Consider the following 21,276-nt stretch of genomic DNA (forward strand, 5'->3'; position numbering starts at 1 on the left):
ATTAATTTTAACATGTGTGTCTCAAAAGTACTCCATTTTATTATTTTTTCCGTTTTGCCCAAAATCTACTTTAATAATAACAAGTAAAAAGCATACCTTTTTTTTAAAAAATATACGTGTCACTTGTCGGTGCAGGTCCATTTGACTAAAAAAATAATAAAATGAAAATTCTACGTCAATTGATTGATTGATTTATTGCAAATTTTGAGCATTTATCAAACAGAAACAATAAGTTCTAAATATTTAAAATGTTTTTAATTAATCAGGAATTATTTTTTGTAATTTATTTATTTGGAAAATAAAGGTTTAGGAAAGTTTGGGTGTGATGCTTATGATAGGATATGAACATGAAATTAGTTTCTTACACATTTTTAGTTCTAAATAAAAACGAATGTAACAGGAATAGTTGTGGGCACAAACAGAAGATACATCTACGGAGAAATCTACGGGGAGTACGATTTCGGTTTTCACCGGCTTATTTTTTTACTTCTGTTGACTTAATAATATAGTAACACATTTTGATAGGCGTATAATAATTTTAAGGTTAGTTTTTATGACGTTATTCAAGTATGTCGTTACGGGTAAAATGATCTCCTTTATATACGTTAAAATGATCCCTATTTTGTGGGTAAAACTATAGTCGACAAAAGATCATTATATGATCATTACACTTTCCCCTAGTTTTTTGTTTATAAGTAAATAAAAAATGTCACGAGTTTGTTTTAAGAATTAATGAACTAAACAAACAGATTAATAATATAAATTTTCAAAGTAATCGAAACGACATTTTTGTGCCGGGCAGTATTCTAATAGATGTCTCAGCTATTTATATCTACAGTTTGTGCATTTTATCAGGGATTATTTTCTAAAAATATTTAATTATGTGTAAAAGGCTAATAAATACTAAAATTACGTAGGTACATATGCAAAAAGCTTACCCGAATATATTTATAAACATCGTCTGTTCATTATTACAAATGGTTGCATTATGTAAAATTTATTATTATTATTAATAAATTAGTTGAGTTAGTATTTACATGCTATCATATATATTAATTAATTAATATATAAATATATAATAATTATTATTTATTTCTAAACGTCGATTTCTTGTCCAATTTCATTAAATTTTAATGTTGCATATTCTGTTTTATGCCTATTTGTTGGTTTCTTACATTGATTATTTCTATCATCTAACGATGTAACTGATGATAATAATAATTTATCACTACGTACACTCATTAATGGTGATGAATTTGATGATAATTTTTTACTATTTAATTTTGTTTTTGATAATGATAAATCTGCATAAACTAAACCACCATTTTGTTGTACAGATCCATCATATAATGGTTGTGGATATTGTAATTTAACAAAATCATTATTTTCATGAAAATATTCACGTGGTATTATATCATTTTTAACACATATTAATGGTCCAGTAGTTGATGAACGTTTATCACTAGTATTGCTACTACCTAAATTATTAAATTTTAATGGTTTACGTAAATGCATTTGTATATTATCATTTGATGTTGAATGTTGCTGATACATTTTTAATGTTGAATTATTATGATAAATTGATGAATTTTGTAAATATGATGATGATTTTTGTTGCTGTGTATCAGAATAATAACCTCCAAATTGATGATCAGCAAATGGATTTTTTAAATGTCCATTCTCTGTATATTCATCGGTATTGATACTCGGTCGTATCGGTTGAAAATATGATTCAGTTGGTTGAAATTTAAAACTATGACATTTTTGTAATGGTATTTGAAATGGTTTTTTCGATTTTTGTTTGTTTGAAAATGATTTACTTTTATTTAATTGTGTCATTGATGATTGCTGTTGTTGGTTATTATCACCGAATAATGTACGTGGAAATAATTTTAAATGACGATTTGGTGGCATTGTTGAATAATTACTATATTGATTACTTGAATATTGTTGTTGATCATTATTTGTTGATGTTGTTGATGTTAGATGTTTGAAATTAGGTGTTAGTGTATAAAATTGATTCTGCAAACATTAATACGAGCATTTGTTATTTAATTAATATGCAAAGCGTTATCTATATTACAATATGCGTATATTATGATTGTTATAATAATGATTGGTAGATAATATTGAAATGATTCCAAAAATGACTTTTTTGAAGATTGTATTGTTAATAGGCGGTCAGATTATAGATCTTAGGGAGAAGATTTATCAACATAGTTGCAAAATTCTAGGTCTCGAAACACAAAAAAACTATGTTTGATATTGAAAAATTAATTTTTGTTTAGCGTAGAGAAGTTGCTACGAGGTTATACCGTGGCCAGTGCAGGTGAATAGGTGTTTATTTATTTCGATATAAGTAGATTAAGACAGATAGTGGCGACTACCCTAGAATGAGACGGATCTCCATGTCCCTACATTATCAGCCGCCTAGTGCTGTTTAAAAACATCAAGAATGATTTAACGTCAACGCACTTAAAATCGGGGATGTCGTTAAAAAATAGTTGATACAAATAAGCCTATCGTTTCATGTAAAAAAAGGAAAAGGGCAGTGAAGGTGAGTCTTCATATCCACTAAGCGTGCAGTGTGACATTTAAATAACAAGTCTGAATAATTTTTTCTTTTTTGATATCAATGTTAGATAAAAAGAAAGGAGAGCTTTTGGACCTCTGGTATTTCGAGTCAGCCTTCTTCCATTTCCTTCTTCCATTTGAGGTGGTGGAGAGAAGCTGAGTAAAAATTAGGTCTATATTGGTATCTTCGGTTCATTGGGTTTGTTGGGATATTGCGAAATAAACGCTTCCGTGTTAATAAGAAAATAGATTGTATTTGAACTCTACCCTCCTACAAGGCATATACGTGAAAATTGTATGGAAAGTGGGAAAGTCCATTTCGACAAAGTGTTACTATATACTTTTAAAGTCATTTTTGAAAACCACACGAGTAATTTAATCATTAATTTGGGCTTAATAAAAGGAAATTATTTTACAATTATACAAATTATGAAGTAATTTCACTTGTTACGTATGCTATTTACATATAAGGTGTCCATAAATACTGCGAGCAAAACAGGGCTAAAGAGATTTTTACGCTTTTCCAATGTAATTAAGAAATATGGAGTGTCCCAAAAAAATGTATACACTAGTGAAGTTTCAACGAGATTTACCAAGGGGATTCACAATTACTTATTTGCGAGTTTGGAGAAGAGAGAACAGTCCAAAGTACCCAAAAAATTTATTTCGAAAGACCACGTTCATCTGCTGGTTGCAAAAAAGAAAGAGGAGTTGTCGAAATGTATTAGTAATCTCCTAGAAAATTCCTGTTTTTTGTGGGGGCACGTCAAGCACAATGTTTATAGAATAAGGCCAGCTACAATTAGTAAGATAAAAGCAGCCATTGAAAATTAATGTACCCAAATACCTATTAAATCGATTAGGAAAATTTCGGATTTTATTTGTCAGTGTTATCACCTGTGTCTGGACCACAATGGCCACTAATCTGAAGACTTTCGATAAATGGCTGTTTTCTACATTCGTTCACATTGTTTTGGATTTGAAAAATTTTCCGCATCATAATAATTATAAATGTTACAGACATAAAAAGAGTGTATACATTTTTTTGGGACACTGTGTATATTTCATTAATAGTACATCGAAATAAAAAATTTCTGGAAAATTTTTCTATATCATTGCACTGTACGTAGGCAGTTATTCTGGTTCACCTTCTATATCGAGGCACACAAGGTATACTTTTGGGTGCTGATGGGTACTAAAAAAACTGTTTAGCATACATTTGAACAAATATTTGTATCTGAATTGAGGTAGTATTTAGTGAAGCTTATAAATTAAATGTACAAGCCCTATTAAGCTTGTAAAATATCTGGTACCTACGTGATTATATCTATTAAATATTAATGATAGCATAAAAAAATTACATGCAAAACAAACCTGATTGATAACATTAGGAACAGGACGAATGACATTATTTCGTAAATTCCCGAGAAATCTTTGTTGGCTAACATTTGGATTAATTATATTTGGAGGTGGATTTCGGATAGTAGGGGCAGAGACAGGTTTTATTGTTGGTTTTGGTGACGATTTTGGTTTACCACCGACAATTATTGGTGTAGTTGGCATACTTTTTGTGGATGAAGTGGATCCAACATTTCGTGGAAAAGGCATTGCAAATGGTTTTAAAGAGGCAACTTTTTTTGAACGATACGCATGACCAATTGTTTTTGACTTTTCCATTGGCGATACAATAACCGGTAAATTTTGATATAAATGCTGATCATGAACAACTGTCTTCGATATCTTTGTTCTGGGTGCTGGTTTAGGCCGTAAAAAATCTGATTCTAATGCTTTTTCCGTTTCGACAATATTTTGTTCTAATATTTGAATGCTATCAGTCAAATTTTCATAAAAATTATCTGATATTGACTGAGATGTAATATCCGAATTGTGTTTGGGTAATTTACGTGTTTGAGCATTTTGTGGTACATTTTTTGGACTATGTGGGGTTGGTACTAATGGTGGTTGAAATATACTGGATGTACTTTTTGTATTAAACAATTCATGTTTTTCAACGGCTTTAGTTTTTAATTCATGTAACATGGAATCACTTACAGCTAAAATTGTTCCACGTTGTTTGTTATGCTTTTTGCAAATTCGCATTGAATAGAAATGTGGTGTTGGATTCTTATTTTTTCTACAGACCAACGAATAGAATTTTTTTGAATCAATATTCCGTCTCAAAGAATCGCGATGGTTTGTAAATCTAGATGGAATTTCGGGAGAAGATCCAGAGGAATCTTCGATTTTATTAAAATTTATTAAATTAGTGTCATTGTCGTCATTCGGAATACTTGTGGAAGGAGGTGGCGGTGGGGGAATTGGCGGAGGAAGTTTTTGCATAGGTTTTATTGGTCTAGAAGGAGTAGGTCGAATAATTGTTGTGGGAATTATAGTAGATGTATTTTTAATTGCTGTTGTTGTAATTGCAGTATTCGATATGACGGCTTGGGTCAGCAAAGGAGTTATAATTGACACTGGCTGTAAAAAATAAAACAAAACAAAACACACAAACATGCATAAGCAAAATTCAAACAAATTGTGGCTAAAAATCTAAACAAAATAAATTATAAAGAAACTAGATACAATTTGTGGTTGACTCGTTTTTACTGTATCGGAGTTAACTTTCATGACTTCGATCTTGAGCTTTTACTCTCAAATGAGAAATGGAAATTTTGTAGGTTGCCTATAATTTTTTAACGAACGTTACATTTAATTTTTGATACATAATTGTTTTATACAATTAACGATTTACCGATCGCAAACGCCTGCATTAAGGAAATCTCACATGAGCATCGAAAATTGATAAAAATTAATAATTAACAAAATATCCAAATTTTCTTGAAAAGTTTTGTTGATAACGATTTCAAGGTTGTCGAATTTTTTTCAATATCTTATCAATAAGAATATTTTACCGGCATACATTGACACATTGTATAATTTAAGATTTCGCCTCATTATTCAATAAAATCAAGTACTTATTGAAAATTTTTTTAATAAACGAAAAAGGGATATCATCGAGATTAAATGAACGATCTAAGTTTGTGTTTTTTCTTATATAAAAAAAAAAAAAAATATTTTTTATTAAATAATATGTAATTATGGAAAAGTTTTATAGATTTTTTTTTTAACGAATACAAAATAAAACTTACGTAAAAACTTAGAATGAAGTTTCGAACAAAAGTAAAGGTGCCTATAAAAGAAATGAGAAGCGTACAAAGTTTTTTAGATACAAAAAGTCATGCAATAAAAACATTAAAAAAAGTAGTAAGGATATATTTATGTATAGTAGTTGAAGAAAAGTTTCTTTTATTTTTTCTTTTTTGGAAAGCTGGTTGGTCTTGGTATAGTGTATGCAATAACAGAAACTAAAGAACAAGACTATATATTATCAAAATTTTTAGTTAATATGATTTATGAAATATTTAATGGGATAAATTTTCGAATAAAATTATTTAAGAAATGATTTATTGAACATATACAGTGAAAATATGGTATTATTTTTTCTTTTTCGTATACACAACGTATATAGAATTTTTTATATTCATTGATGAAAAAATAGTAATATGATTTATTTTATAAAAGATTTAATTTTTTTAACACATTTTTTTAATAAGTTTTGCAGAAACTAATCAGATGGTTTCTATACTGATGCTTTTATTTACCTACATTCATCCAATTATTTCTAGTGTCTTATGTCTAAAGTATGAGGTTTCTAATTTAAATATCTCTTCTAAATCACAGTGATAAACTACCAAAAATATCTGAATTAATAATTTATTTCTTGACTAATATTGATGAACATAATGTGTTCTCAAGAAAGTAGAAGATAAATTTTGGTCTTGAAACTCAAGTATTTGAACGTTGTTGGTCTACTTATGATTAAAGTTTTAGATAAGTTTAAGCTTTTGCAATTTTGATAGTAACGAGTGGCAATGAAACTAATGAAAAACTAAAAATTTTAAAGTGTTAAAAAAGTATTATATTTAAAATAGTTTCTACAAATTCTTTGTTAGTGCGGTCGTATTTGAGATATTGACCAAAACACGTTTTTAATGTAGTTTGAGGCAATCTCTATTGAATTCTAGAAATCATTTAGAAAGCCAAAAGGGGGCAAATGCAAATAATTAAAAAATTTTTTTTAAATAGTATTACAAATATTAAAAAGGACGCAACAATTACTAATTATGGAAGGATATCTTATAATGAATTTAATAAGCCCCATTCCCCTTCCAATTCTATTTTAAAAACGGTAAAAGATAGAAGAAACTTTTAGGTTGTAAACTTGTCCTTAAAGATAAAAACCTGTACTAAAGATATTCACAATTTTTGTTCTAAGTATTTTTTTGGAGCCACAATGGACCAGTTTTGAATCTGATGTAGTTTTTTTTTATAAGGTTGTATATTACCTATACATTTGAAAATTGTATAGCTTTGCAACACATGCAGCATAATTTTTTATTTACATTTTTAGAAAATTAAAATTAACTTAAAATTCTGATAATACGTGCAGTAATACACAGAAACAAACAGAAAATACGTGCAGTAACACACAATGAATTCGAGTTCCATAAAAAAAATATTTAATAAAATACCTTATTTGGAGGATTTTGCATGCCGTGGAATGGAAGATTCTCATAGAAACCTCTATCAGGATCTGTGAGAGTCTCCGATGGATTATCTTTATTTAAATTATTTTTATCTGCTGTATTCGATTGGCTTGGACCTGTAAACAAATTGAACAATAAAATGATTACTTTTTCTTTTGTATATTTTAGAACTATTTTATAAATGTGCCATGTACGAAGTAATCTTAATGTATAAGATATCGAAGATTTTTTTTTCTTCGAAAAAACACTTGTTTAAAAAAAATAACCATTCAAACTAATTTTGTGAATGTTATACGTGGAACAGCTACGTGAGGTAGTCATCATGGAATGATATAGGTATCTATTTGATATGGGGCGATATGTTTAATTTTGAAAAAAATAAACTAATCAACTTCAAAGATGTCTTAATTTTGTATTTAAATCTGCATCTTTCGCGAACATATTATGGTGGACATCATGTTTGAAGTAGTTTTGCAAAACGGTCCAAAGACAAACAAAGAATGAAAAATAAATTGTTATTTGTAAAAGACCTATTTTTGCCAAGTAAAAGAGGTTCAAAAACCGATGACGATAAGAATAGGAGCAAGCCTTATCTATGAAAGGCATCGTCGGTCTTTGATTGCATGATTTTCAACAATTCACAAAATAACGAAAATCATCAAAAAAATTGTATAAACTCCACAATCCTTGATAATTATGAAGATTTACTCAATACGTTCCACGAATATTTTGGTGCCATCATCGGTTGAAAAACGTTGCCATAATATGGATATTCTTGGATAATACAGAGTTGTTCAATAAGATGCTACCACATAAATGGGATATATTTTGTCCAAATAGACAGAGACGAGTATTTTAAAAACATATATCATAAGAATAATATTTCATTATGAATAATAAATTATTTTTAATTATATATTACTTTTATTTTATGTCTCAAGATACATGTATCACTTAATAAAGCGATAATTTTAAGTGGTAATGTCTTTTTGGATAAAATATATCGCATTTACGTGGTAACATCTTATGGAATAACCTTATATTATGGAGTTTGTAAAACAATACAAGTTTTCCTGATGATGCTACTAGTGTAGTGCTGAAACGTATTGAATAAATATTTCATGTTGCTTAATTAGCCCAAGAAATAAAAGTTTTTCTTCTTAAAAACCCAAGTTTTTTCACCTATAAAAAGTCCATTGCAAAATCATGCGCGAGCAAAAAAAATATTCAAAGGCCGCGAAAATAGATTTTTTTAAATATCTCTCAAACTACTTATTAAATTTATTGCAGTTTTAGTTTTAATCAAATTTGTTTGCGATTTAATTTAACCAGCCAAATATCTTAACTATTGCTTCTACAAATATTTTGTACAGGACGCCCTGTTTTATTTAAAATTAACTCACGAACTAATTTTATAATAACTAAAATTGCGATATACTTAATAATGTACGAGCTATTTGGGAAAAAACTATTTTCGCGACCTTCAACCTTGAATAATTTTTTTGCGCACATAATTTTGCAATGGACTTATTGTAGCTCATTTCCTTCATCCGTATAAAGATAATCTCGGTGAAAAAATTTCACTTGGATTTTTTAAGCAGATCGCTTTTTCTCTGCGCTAAATTATAATTTGAAGGAATTAATAATATTGAAATCGATACTGATTCGAAGATTCTATAGTTTGATCAGCCATACTTGAAGAAGACATTGAATAATTATATTTTATTCTAGGAGTGTTTCAAACCTAATAATTATTTCTAAAAGCGTATTTTTGGACAAACAAAATGTAATTTTAAAATGAAATCCTAAAAACTGTGTTGGTTTTAAAGTTCTAAATATTTTTCTTTAGTTTATAAATATTTAATAAATAAAATTTTGAAACATAATTTAATTAAAAAAAAATTAATAAAGCTTAAAACAATCGTGCCATTTATAGAAAAAACATTTTGATTTGGTACTTACTATGAAAAGATCATATTCTTACCTTGACCCGGCTTCTTTCGTTTTCTTGATACAGAACTAGTGCCTTCATTTGGACTTGGTGTTGGTAATTTTTTAAATGTGACAACTATAAAAACACACACAATGCATAAAATAAAAAGCAAGCACATAACAAAAAACCATGCAAAAAAAAAGTGAATAAAAAAAGTTTGTACAAAACACAGGCATTGTTCCCTATTTTAGGGGTCCACGTAGTATCACGAAAAATTTTCGACTTATCCGGAGTTTTTTGTATTTATATGTTTATGATTAAGGCTTATAAAATAACTTTTCTTTATTCATTCACGTTATCTCTACCTTGGCGTGTAGGATAACACACTATTAGCTTATTATAACAGAAAGACAGAACTAGTTCCGCAAATTCGCAAAAAGTCACTCTCGTTGCTTAATTTTTCAGTTTTACAATTTCATCTCTTGCCGTATATTCTCTATTCACGTTAAGGTCTGTTTTGTGTACAATTATGGACGTAATAAAAATAAATAAAAAATACGGCTTTTATTCCACTAGTAATTTTTTTGATTTTTGAACGTTTGGCACAATTTTTTTCATTTGGGTACAATTTGTTTCACAATTTCTATTTAAAAATTTTGAAAATCATTTGGATACTACGTGAACCTCGAAATTTTTGAATATTGTACATGATATGAAATGTTTAGAATCGTCAATATAGTTGTAGCAACTATAGAGAAGGTGGCAAAAATTTAAGTATCTCTTTTATAAACATAAGATTTTAATTGGTGAAATATAAATATCCATAACGAAAATATACAACAAAATTTTTTGCGTTGAGACTTGCAACATCTGTCCTTGCTACTGGTGGTAAAATGTGAATTATTGCCATTTTGTCTTCATTGCTACAACTATGTAAAGTGACAATATTGTTTATAGTTTGAGTTAATAGTGTTGGTTTTCACAGGGTTTTAATGTTTTGCTGCTCTTATAAAACTTTGAGCGTTTATAATGAATTTAATTATCGTAATATATTTATCAAATTGACAATTTCTTTGGACTAGAATCTAATTTTTAAGTATTTATTTATTTTTATCATTATATAAACTGTTTGCTTTATTATAAAACACTAAAAAATTACATAAATCAAATAATTTGATATATTTAGATAGTTTAAGAGGTTGTTCGAAACATCCTAAACTATAATGTGTCCTTGGCTATATGACGGCTCTGGTAATTCTACAAGACAGTTCTAGGATGCTATAAAATATTTATCTTATGAATTACTATATCGATTGTAATAAAATTTCCTTAATTCGTTCTTTTCAGTTATTTTTATTTTAAATCGTCAAAAATAGTTCTTATATTCATATTCCTATGTCTACAAATTGCACAATTAATCTCCAAAAAAATTTTTTAAGTTCTAAAATTTATCTTGAAAAAGATCTAAGCATTAGTGAATTAAGTGAGCATCCGCTAATTAGGTCAGGGCCTGTAGCAAATGCAATTGTAGGTATTACCAGCAATTAAAAATAACTTCTACGTCGACCTTTTCGCAAAAGTGCGTGGCCCTTACAAACTCAGGGCCAGTAGTATTTTTTAACTTTTCCCAAGTGGCTAATCTGGTTATGGATAGCATCCTGGTATAATTTATGGTAACTCTGTTGGATCCAGAAATGAGTAAGATCTTTACTCAGGGCTTTAAAGTGGAATGTAATACGAGAGAGTTCACCTTTGCTTAAGTATATACAATTGTGTACGGAGTGTTGAAATAATTTCGAGGTGCTTAAAATAATTTATCTGGGGAGGGGGGCAGTATATGTTCAAAAAATCTGTTTTGCGCTTCAGTTGATTATAGTTGAAAACAGTTCTAGATTTATTTGAGAGAATGGAATTTTAAAGAAGGAATTTAAAAAAGCAAACAGTTTATGTTGTTCTATATTAATCCATGTATTCACCTCCACTACTTCCTCGAAAAACACCATCGGCAAATGTATCATCAATCGTACCCCCAAACCCTCTAGTAAAGATTTGTTTAAGTCTGAATGCACGTGATTGATGATGATGTGACGATGATGATCCTGAATCAGCATCGCGTACTAAACTCCCCAAACTTTTTGCACGCCTTTGATTGTTTGGATTACGATATAAACGTGATGTTGGTGAACTGCAGCTAGATGGAGATGATGTTTTTGTCACTGTACTATTCTGTACTGTACTATAACTCTGTGTTGTATTGTTATTATTATTATTGTTTGTTAAATTTAACCCCGCTGCTAACGACATATTTGTTAATCTGCCCATACTTAAACTATGCATACGATTTACATGAACTAATACACCTGGTTTTAAAGGCCATTTGTGTGTTGCTGATGATGGTGATGATTGTGGTTCTTGCGGTGGATTATTATGACCTTCTGGTCTATTTTTTTTTGTAAATTCGTTTTTGTAATATTTAGTGTTTGTTTTATTTATAAATTGTGTTGCATATGCAGTGAACGTAATGATGTAAACATGAAACAAAATGATTCCAAAATTCATGCGTTAAAAAAATAAATTCTAATAATCTATGCGTTTACTATTTGGTGTAAAAGTAAAGTCGGTAGATTTTTACAATCCGGACTATTGAGAAACATATATTATCTTTAAAAATGACAACTTGAATCAAAAGCGAAGGGGAGACAAGGGAGAAATCAATTACTTATACGCATATACTTTTTCATAGTGATTATTTCAGATTTCAACGCCATATCTCAGACGCGCTTGCACTTGGATCATCACCATTGAGACTTTTGATCAGGGTATCAAGATCTACAAAATCTCGCAATATGCAAATTGGACCGTAACTCAATCTCCCTAAGATTATTGTGAGTCTTTCGACACAAAATTTTGCAACATTAAAATTGACGTTTATTTATTTTATTTGTGAATAAAATAAATTATCATAAATTAAAATGAGTGTTATGGTTGAAATTTGTTTCCCAATAGTTGATTTAAAATTAAAATATCAAATTCTACTATCGGCATGCACACATTTGGTGAGGCAATTATTAAAAAAAACTACCTCATGCTTCTTAAAAAAGCTTTAAAATATGTACAAAATAAAAATAATAATTCAATCGCACACATCTAAAAATGAAATTTGTTAAATAGAGTGCTAGTAAGGTTATGTAAGAGTACCTGATCTGTATAAAGAGAGTCTAGAGCCGGAAGCAGTCATGCGAAGTGCCTGGTTTGCCAACACGTCAGGACTTTGTGAGCATAAAAATCTTTTAGAAACAATAATTAGTTTCTAATATTTAAAATATAAATATTTAAAAAAAACTTCGAATAAATTTTGATAAACGAATAAAATTATTGATAACGAAAATTAAATAAATACAAAATTAAGCACGTATCTTATTTTCAAATAATATTTATTATTTCAGTTATGTCCTATAAGAAAAAAAGTTCTGGGGAAATAAGTTATCGTATTGATGGTAAATGCAAAGTTAGTGATTAATGTGGTTCGAAAATATTTGCGAATTAAACCATTATTTATATCTTTTTTGACTGGCTAGGCCATGCACTGGCCAGCTCTTATAATTTAAATAAAATTTTTGCTTTGAAAAACATGGTTTAGGGCTTAGGTCCTAATGGTTGACAGACTGAGCGCGATTTTTGTTTTATAAACGTTGAGTTTAAATAAATGAGAAACTGTTAACCTTCTGATAAAATAGGAAAGTTACATAACTATCGAGAAGAGGAAGACAAATAGCTTATACGTAATTTATTGAATTAGCCACTCCAAATTCAAATTATACATACTAATTCGAAATAAGTTTTGTACAGGGTTCAGATTCTAGAAACCCCGTACTAACTAAAGTATTCCTCTCCAATAAAGCAAATTGTAATTTTGAAATAAAAAGGCGATCTGAATTTATCAATCTCAGTTTCAAAGAAAAAAGGTCATTTAAGGATACCGCCCTTTTATAACGTGATTTTTGTGGCAACAATGGTAGGAATTGGACCCAAATATACAAGTAAGTATTTTCCACAGACTGGTAACAATTTTCCCATGTTTCAAGATCGTGTGATTTAATTTTAGATATTTCTTTTAAAGTTTAACAAAGTTTTAAATCCAGAAAAGTCATGAAATCAAGAGCTTAGGAGCTAGATTTGTCTTTTTTTTGACTACATATCAAATAAAAATTCTTCGTGTAACGAGTAATAGAGTTTCAATAAAATGGGGCATCTTACTTGAGTAATATTTTGTTCCACAATTAATCACAACTATAAGTGAACTCTTTGTTTCAATAAAATTATTCACAAAACAATAAATAAGTTTTTTTCTTCCGATGGCATTCTATTGGGATACTTTTTAGGGCCTGTCTCTTCTTTTTACTTAGACTATATGTTTATATAAAGAAATTTGAGTAGGACTATGTGTGGTTATGATGTATCCATTCTGCCACATGTTTAGAAAGCAGGCATTGGAAATCTAGGTGTTTTTAATTGGAAATATCTAATCTAGGTGTAACAATCAATTTGAAGGGTTGTTTTTGTAGAACTTCAACATTCAATAATTACGAGGTACATTTATGGATAGATATATTTTTTATGATGCGTCATGCATTTTTAATCAATAATACCATCAACTAACTATTGAAATCAATGTAATGGTTTATTTTCAAATAGGACATCCTGAGTAATTTAGAGTTGTAGTATGAAAGTCAAAATTTATTTTTTATTTATGATATTATTATGAGTGTAGCCTACACTAATCTTATGGGAATTGGATCTTATCAAAAATGCTAATGGACTTGATGACCCAAATGCAATGTTTGTTAGTTGTGAGCGTTGGTATGTATAAAGGTTTCGTTTTCCAAAAATATATCAAAAAATTTTTTGTGTTGCAGTGTCTCACGCTAAAGCACAAAATTTTTTTTCAAAAACTATTGTTAAAAAACACATTTACCTTTACATAGTGATTATTAGCATTGCAACGCTCATAACTCGTTTGCATTTGGATATGCATCGATATTTTTGATCAGGATGTATAGATCTACAAAATCTGGTAATATGAGTTTTTTGCCCAGATTCATTTCCCATAAGATAAGTGAGGGGTCCTTTATTGATGAATTATATTTGGATAAACTTAAATGTATGTGCAATATGATGTAGTGATATTTATTATTGGCCTATTCGTTAATTTCGATTGATGAATTACAAGAAATTTTGCAGGAAATTTGATGAGAAACTTTACGGTACATCATCTAGATGAGAAAATATATTTCAAAATATGAATTGCTGTTTACAAGAATTAAAAATAAATAAAAATTGAAAAAATATATAAAGATAAATAAATTATGTAAGATAAATCAAATTAAAATCTCTTTAGGTGAGGCTTACTATTTTGTGTGAAAATGCAATTTAATTTTTATCTTTATGCGGTATTAAAATTGAAGCATGTTATAAAGGCAATAAGATTAAAAACAAATAAAGTTTGGAAGGATTCTGCTTAACATATTATATTATTACTGGGATAAACCAAAATTGAATTGTCAGATACTAAGGTAAAGAAAGGTTTTGTGTAAATGTGATGTGTGAAACGATATTGTTTATTTATGAGAAACCCAAGTGTATCCTCCAATATTATTAGAGTTAAATCTACTTATAAGGCTTAAAATATTTTGAAATTAAAAAAAATAGTGCGTAGAGTGAAGTTAATAAAATTTTTCAGTGACCCTGCTTATAATTCGCGACAGGAGTGGTCAAAAAGCTGTACTATTTTTGTTCAAATGTGAATTAAAATATTTGAGAGATATTCTACATAATACAAAATAAATTGAAATAACTAAGGAGCCTTGGCAAAAATTCTGTTTTAGGTATGCAATAACGGAAGTAAAAACGTTACATGTAGATTTGCTACCCAAGTTCTACCACCATATGTAAAAGATACGATGCCACAGACAGACACGAATAGCGGTCAAACTTATAATACCCCTCTTTTTACGCCGAGGGCTAAGAAAAAAACTATAGTGTTGCCAGAAAGACTTTCTGCTAGGTAATAAAGGCGTACATTTTGGATCTTATTTGCGATAAGCCAAAAATGTATATGGTCGTAGCCCTTATTTAGTCTAATTATACTAAGGTAGATATTGAGACTTTTTAAGTTATGAACCCCGCTTTATATTGCCTCGTCAACTTCAACACTTTCAACCTTGGTCGAGAGTCGATTATATTTGTATAAGAATATGTGAATATGAAGAAAAGCTTGTCAAGCCCCCCTGCCCGATCGCTCAGTTTTGTTAGATTACCTATAGACCGTTAGATACCCACATTTACTTTTGATTTGTTGCAAATAAGTATAAAAAATTTACGCTAACTTTATACTCACACGATCAGCTTTTTTATACAACAAATTTTGTTATAATATCTAGGCAATTAATTTAAAAATTGAATGAATTTTCGTTTAGGAACAAAAGTGGGTTTTGGAATAAAAATATAGTATAGTTTTGTTTTTGAAAAAAAAAAGGTTTTCGCGTCACAGTTTGCTCGATTCTTTCTTGAAAGGGTTGTGTGCTATATGAACTATTCTAAATTTCGGTTTGAGGAAAAAAATTACTATTAAACAAACAATAATTCAAACTAAACATTGAGTAAATAGTTACAGGTGAAAATATTGTGTTTGAAGCGGTACCCAAAATGCAAAATACATGATGTGCACATATTGATTTTATTTCTATAAATACTTACTGTTACAGTAATTAAATTTGCATTGTGTGTAAGTTATTTATAGTAAGCAGCTTTACATACTACTAATAATAATTAATAATAAATTATTATAATTGCATTATGATGTTGTGCTCGATTGTATTATTCGAATATTTAATAAGCAGTATTTTTCTGGTATCAATTAAAACCTTAATGAGTGAATATTATATATTGTATAAAGTTTTAATAGTATAAAATATGTATATGTACATTAATATTATATATATTATATCGATAACAAAGGAGAAATTCGAATCGTTTCTTTTTCCTTTTAAAAAAATATGATCAATATAGTCAGTAAAGTAGGGGAAAGTGGTCTATAATGATCCCTCAGGGTAAAATCTTCCCTCGTTGTTCTTAGTAAACCACTAAAGCCTTCTAGTATACATATTTATCGATAGATGGTTGCCGCGCGATCAAATTAATCGTTCTTCAAAGACTTATGGTGATGTATAAGCTATTATGATTTATGGTAAGACAAATTTCAATATAAAATTTCTTTTTTTGTATTAGTTTTTGCCGTCCAGTTTATTTTGGGACAAAATAAACTGGACAACACGGACAGATTTACTTAGCAAAGACTATATTAATGGTGAAGTGAAAAAAAAATTATATATCTTCCAGGAATTGAATTTTGGGTCTTTCGCAACTTGGGTTTGTCGAATATTAATTGTTATACAATATTTGATATATTATGGTCTACATTAAATTTATTTACCCTGCAAACCATAGACGTGTTAATTGGTTTACAAAAAAACTATTAAAATTTCGATTTAAGTAAATACATTAAATGACTGTATCATGCTCGCTGTAGGTTTAAGTTATTTACAAAAGCATTTTAAAGCATTATATTGTTTCTATGTGAACAACGCTATTTATGGATCAATGTTTGGAGCTGATCTCTTTGAAATTTTGGGCAAAATTTATTTAACAGCCAAATAGTCTAGTTAAAAAAATAGGAATTGTAGGAGTTTGCTGAATTTCTTCCTTTGCTATTGAGATATTTTTAGCGCAACATAAAAGCTCTTATATATAAAAATGCAAATATTTTTTGAAGGAAAATATCACCATTCAATTATTGCACAACATTTAAGAGTATTTTTAATTGATTGTAATGTATATTTATTTACAGTTATAATTTATGTTTAGGGGTCAATGGTCGGCTTAGACAACGAATTATTATAGAAATTGTAAGCAACTTATATAATTTTGACTGACACCAAAGTGCTTACAAAACCGTTATGTTATTGAAAATATGTTTTTTTTTTTTTTTTTTTTTTTGGCGATTAACACATCAAAAAAATAAATCTTATACTATAATTAAGAAAATGAGATAAATGCTCTCTGCAAGTACTTTTTAATTCATTTTACACTTTCAAGTGAATTTTAAATAATAATAACTCATTGACAAGTCAAAATTCCATAATGTTGAAATACAGGATGATTTATTTGCTCGAGGAACAGTTGTTTTAATTGTGAGAAACACTTTCATATGCAAATGAAGTTGGAACATTTTTACACGAACATGAAAAATTAAAAACCCAGAACGTAAAGTAAAAAATCTTTTGATATTCATTACTATATTTTTAATAAATACATTTTTGAGATTCTTTCAAAACTTGGAAGCTGAAGCTGATAATCTTCAAGCATTGATCTAATTTTCATTAAACATAGCTTTCCCAATTAAACTACTTTTATGACCAGTCCGCTTATATGAAAAATAAAAAATCTCAGTGAAGTTATTTCAATCGTTTGAGAGTTGCTTTGTTACAAATAAGGCTATAAAGACGAACAAAAGTGTCAAGAATTGAAAAAATAGGCAGTTAAAAAAAATGTTATATTTCATAAATATTCTCACAGTTTTCAACTTCACCATCTGTATTTAATGGTAATTTTTACTTTCTATTATATTTTCAGAAGTTCGTAGGTAGTTTTTGTGTTTCTGAAATAAAGTTGTCATATATTGAGAGTCTAAATTAAGCGAACTTCACGGTAATTTAATTTAATTTATTGCAAATCACTTGGAATGTGATTGTTAATAACATATTTTCAATAACTTCAAGTTTTTAGTATTAAAAACATTAAAATATACAAGGTTTTTCAAAAATTTTATACTCATTTGTAGAAATCAAGGAAAAATTTCTAATGGAAAATTATGAAATGAATTTAAAAATTCTATTTTTTGAAATAAATAAACAGACTTTTGAAAAAACTTATATTTTTTGATAAACGCGTTAATAATTAAACTAATAGAAAAAAATATTAGTGAAATTAAATTAGAAATAATATTTTGACCAACTAAAAATCCAAATACAAAAACGAAGAAAATTAAATTAATAAAAAATATTTGTGCGTAATTATATAAAAATATTTTAAGAAAGACAGAAAAATAATAAAATTATATAAATAAATAAAAATAAAAATTTACTAAATCAATTAACTTACTTTTCTCTTTCTTCCAATTCCACTGGATTATTATCTAGAAAGTCAGTAAAGCAAAACAAATAAACACATGTTAGTCCAAAATACGACAAACGTCACAACAAACCAGACAAATGAATTACCACAAATGTATAAAATAGTAAAAACACACCACAATAAAAAACAATAATTGTGAATGCAATTAAAATAATAAAAATAAATAATGACAAAAATTATTAGCAAAATAAAATATAATAATGGTAATTGTTTTTTAAAAAAGAAAATTAAATATAAATTAAATTAATAATTGTTGTTGTTGTAATTAATAATGATACGTATCGACTGATAAAAAATAATATATGAATAAATTAGAAATAAATATTCAAAAAATGATTTTTCCGCAGTTATACAAAATTATTTTTTCTGTCAACCATACAATGAAATGTTGGTAGAATAAATTAATGATGATTTTGTTTTTGAAACATGGTTTTAAGCTTTGAATTTATCTCTCTACTTCGGGAATCCTTAGTTATTATTAATTAGCAGTGTGTCTCAAAATATGTGTGTCAAGCAAATCAAATTTAATTATTCAATGGAATAGTTATAATCTTATTCCTTTTTTACAACCTAATTTAAGTAAAACAACAATTTTTAGATCTATTGGGTTTTACAAATAATATTTCAGCGCCATAATGTCACTAGTATCAACCATCATCTTCCATAAATAAAAAAAAAAAATACAATTTTGATTCCTAGGAAAGAAAAAAATAACAAACATTTTTTAAGGTAATCATACTGGAGTATGCGTTTAAAAACTACTGATTTGTATTAATGCATTTGTAACGTATTGATAGAGTATCTGTTAGCTGGAAAACTCAATAATAATTATTTATTAAGAATGGGAACAATAACAAAATATCTTAAAAATTCGATAAAGATAATATTTCTCACAAACAATATATGGTGGAAGCGCAAATAACTACATAATACCCATATAGTTAATAGTTAATAATAACGAACATAAGAGACTTAAAATAATGTCGGATGTAAGTTTCATAGAATATTATAAAACGAAATATCTCTGTACTAGTCTTCTTGCTTTAGTCCAATTGGAAAAATGGTATACTCAAATAATGATTTTGAAAGTCGTTAGATAATGAATTATCACAGAAAACCTAATTTTATGAAATTAACCAGCATTTACAATCGATTATGGATTGTTGATTATATAACATAGGCTGTTATATAATGATGACTTTAAACATACAAAATAAACAAAAAAATTTTCCAAGCCTCGTAACGAAGTCGGCTACAATTATAGCAACATTTCATGAACCTGAAAACTTTTCAAATTTCGGTCTCAATTAAGCATTCACTTGGATTCAATATCTAACTTAAATCTACTCAGAAAGCCTTTGTATTGCTTTAACAAACAGTCAAGAATATAAAGTGTATACTTAACTTGACACACTTTGGACACACTGAATTCAGCTCTACGTATTAACGCATGAGAGTAAAGAATTTCCATCAATATTTTTGGTTCAGCTTTCACTTGTATTATATGAAAATTCGTTTTGCCTGTACGAGTTGTGGTCAATATAAATCTACCATTTTCTTAAAAGTATTCGTTATTTATGATTATGATGAGTTACAAATTTTCAAGCACATTTTTTAGTGAAATTTGTTTTTTTTACGAGCTATCCCAAAAAATAATAGATTTTTGCTTGCTAGAAATAGGCAGTGCAAAGATTGTGGCAAGATGAATATAATAATTCTCGAGTTTTATAAAAATTTCCATCGTAAAACAAAAAAAATGTTTTTTCCCTCTTTCTTTGCTAATGATCTCTCTTAAATACTTGTTGTGTGAGTGGTTTAAAAGTCCTTTGGAAATTTTCAACTTTGGTAATAAAGATTACGTGTAAAATATTTTATATTCATCGGAAAAAAAATGTTTATGTACACCTTAAAAAGAAGAAAACTGCTTGCTAATGCTTTAACGAGAGCTAGAACCATGAGGAAAAATATTGATGAACAATTTTCTGAACACGTGCCGTATGCGTACTGGACTAACTAACACGAAAGGACACGACCTAATCATATTGAATTGAGTCTAAGCCAAATTTTGTGATCTTGGCATCCTGATGTCGTGTCCATTTAGATTTTTGATCAGGCTGGCAAAATCTACAAAATCTTGAAAAATGAGCAAAATCAACCGAGACTCAATTCTCAAAATATTAGCGTGGGATCCTTTGAAAAATTTTTTGCAAACTCATATTTTTTTAATACTAATTTTAAATTATGTTAGTTTTACGAATCATGCTAAAAATGTGAATGCTTGAACGCTTCCACTCATTTCAAACATAAAAAAGCATACACTTAACTCAATTACATGACTTTTATCCATTCCATTTGAAAAAGACTTTTCTTATACATTAATTAACTATTTTAATTATACAAATGACAAGATAATCAAGTCATTTAACAATATTAAAAAAAAAGATTAAGATAATGTTGTAATTAAATTAGTTATAAAAATATTTTTATTAATTTTATCTCTATAAAATCAAATATCTGAATATAATCGCTAGTAGATGAACAAATAATATAATTAACTTACATTTATCATTGGCACGTTTACGGCGACAAACAATTATAATGATAACACATATAATTGTCACACATAATATTACTGCTAATATCACAGCAACAAGAATTAATAACTCATCGTTGCTCATACGTTTCCAAAATGGTATTGCACCTGTAAAAATTAATTATCAAATTATAGTTAAAAAAAAAAATAAAAAATAAAAATTAGCAAATAGTTTGGTGCTATTACGTGTGCCAAAATTTGGAAATATACTTTTCAGCATTGTAAAATAAATATAAATAAGTGTCTTGTGGCTTTAGGAAATATTTCTTGACATCAACACATTATAAAAAATTCAAATTCTCTAAAAATAAGATCCT

At 28.1% G+C, this 21,276-nt stretch overlaps 1 protein-coding gene across 1 annotated transcript in view; it reads right to left on the reverse strand.

Moving 5' to 3' along the window:
* Positions 1-21,276, reverse strand: part of LOC123292624 (hemicentin-1) — a 963,326-nt gene that overhangs the window by 887 nt on the left and 941,163 nt on the right. The window contains exons 19-23 of the mRNA XM_044873338.1: positions 20,927-21,067; positions 18,334-18,367; positions 11,091-11,554; positions 9,172-9,249; positions 7,167-7,297 (exon numbers count right to left, since the gene is read on the reverse strand). Of these exons, the coding sequence (XP_044729273.1) occupies positions 7,167-7,297; positions 9,172-9,249; positions 11,091-11,554; positions 18,334-18,367; positions 20,927-21,067 (848 nt within the window). The remainder of the gene's footprint in view (positions 1-7,166; positions 7,298-9,171; positions 9,250-11,090; positions 11,555-18,333; positions 18,368-20,926; positions 21,068-21,276) is intronic.

The sequence above is a fragment of the Chrysoperla carnea genome, chromosome 2 (assembly GCF_905475395.1).
Source record: "Chrysoperla carnea chromosome 2, inChrCarn1.1, whole genome shotgun sequence".
NCBI lineage: Eukaryota > Metazoa > Arthropoda > Insecta > Neuroptera > Chrysopidae > Chrysoperla > Chrysoperla carnea.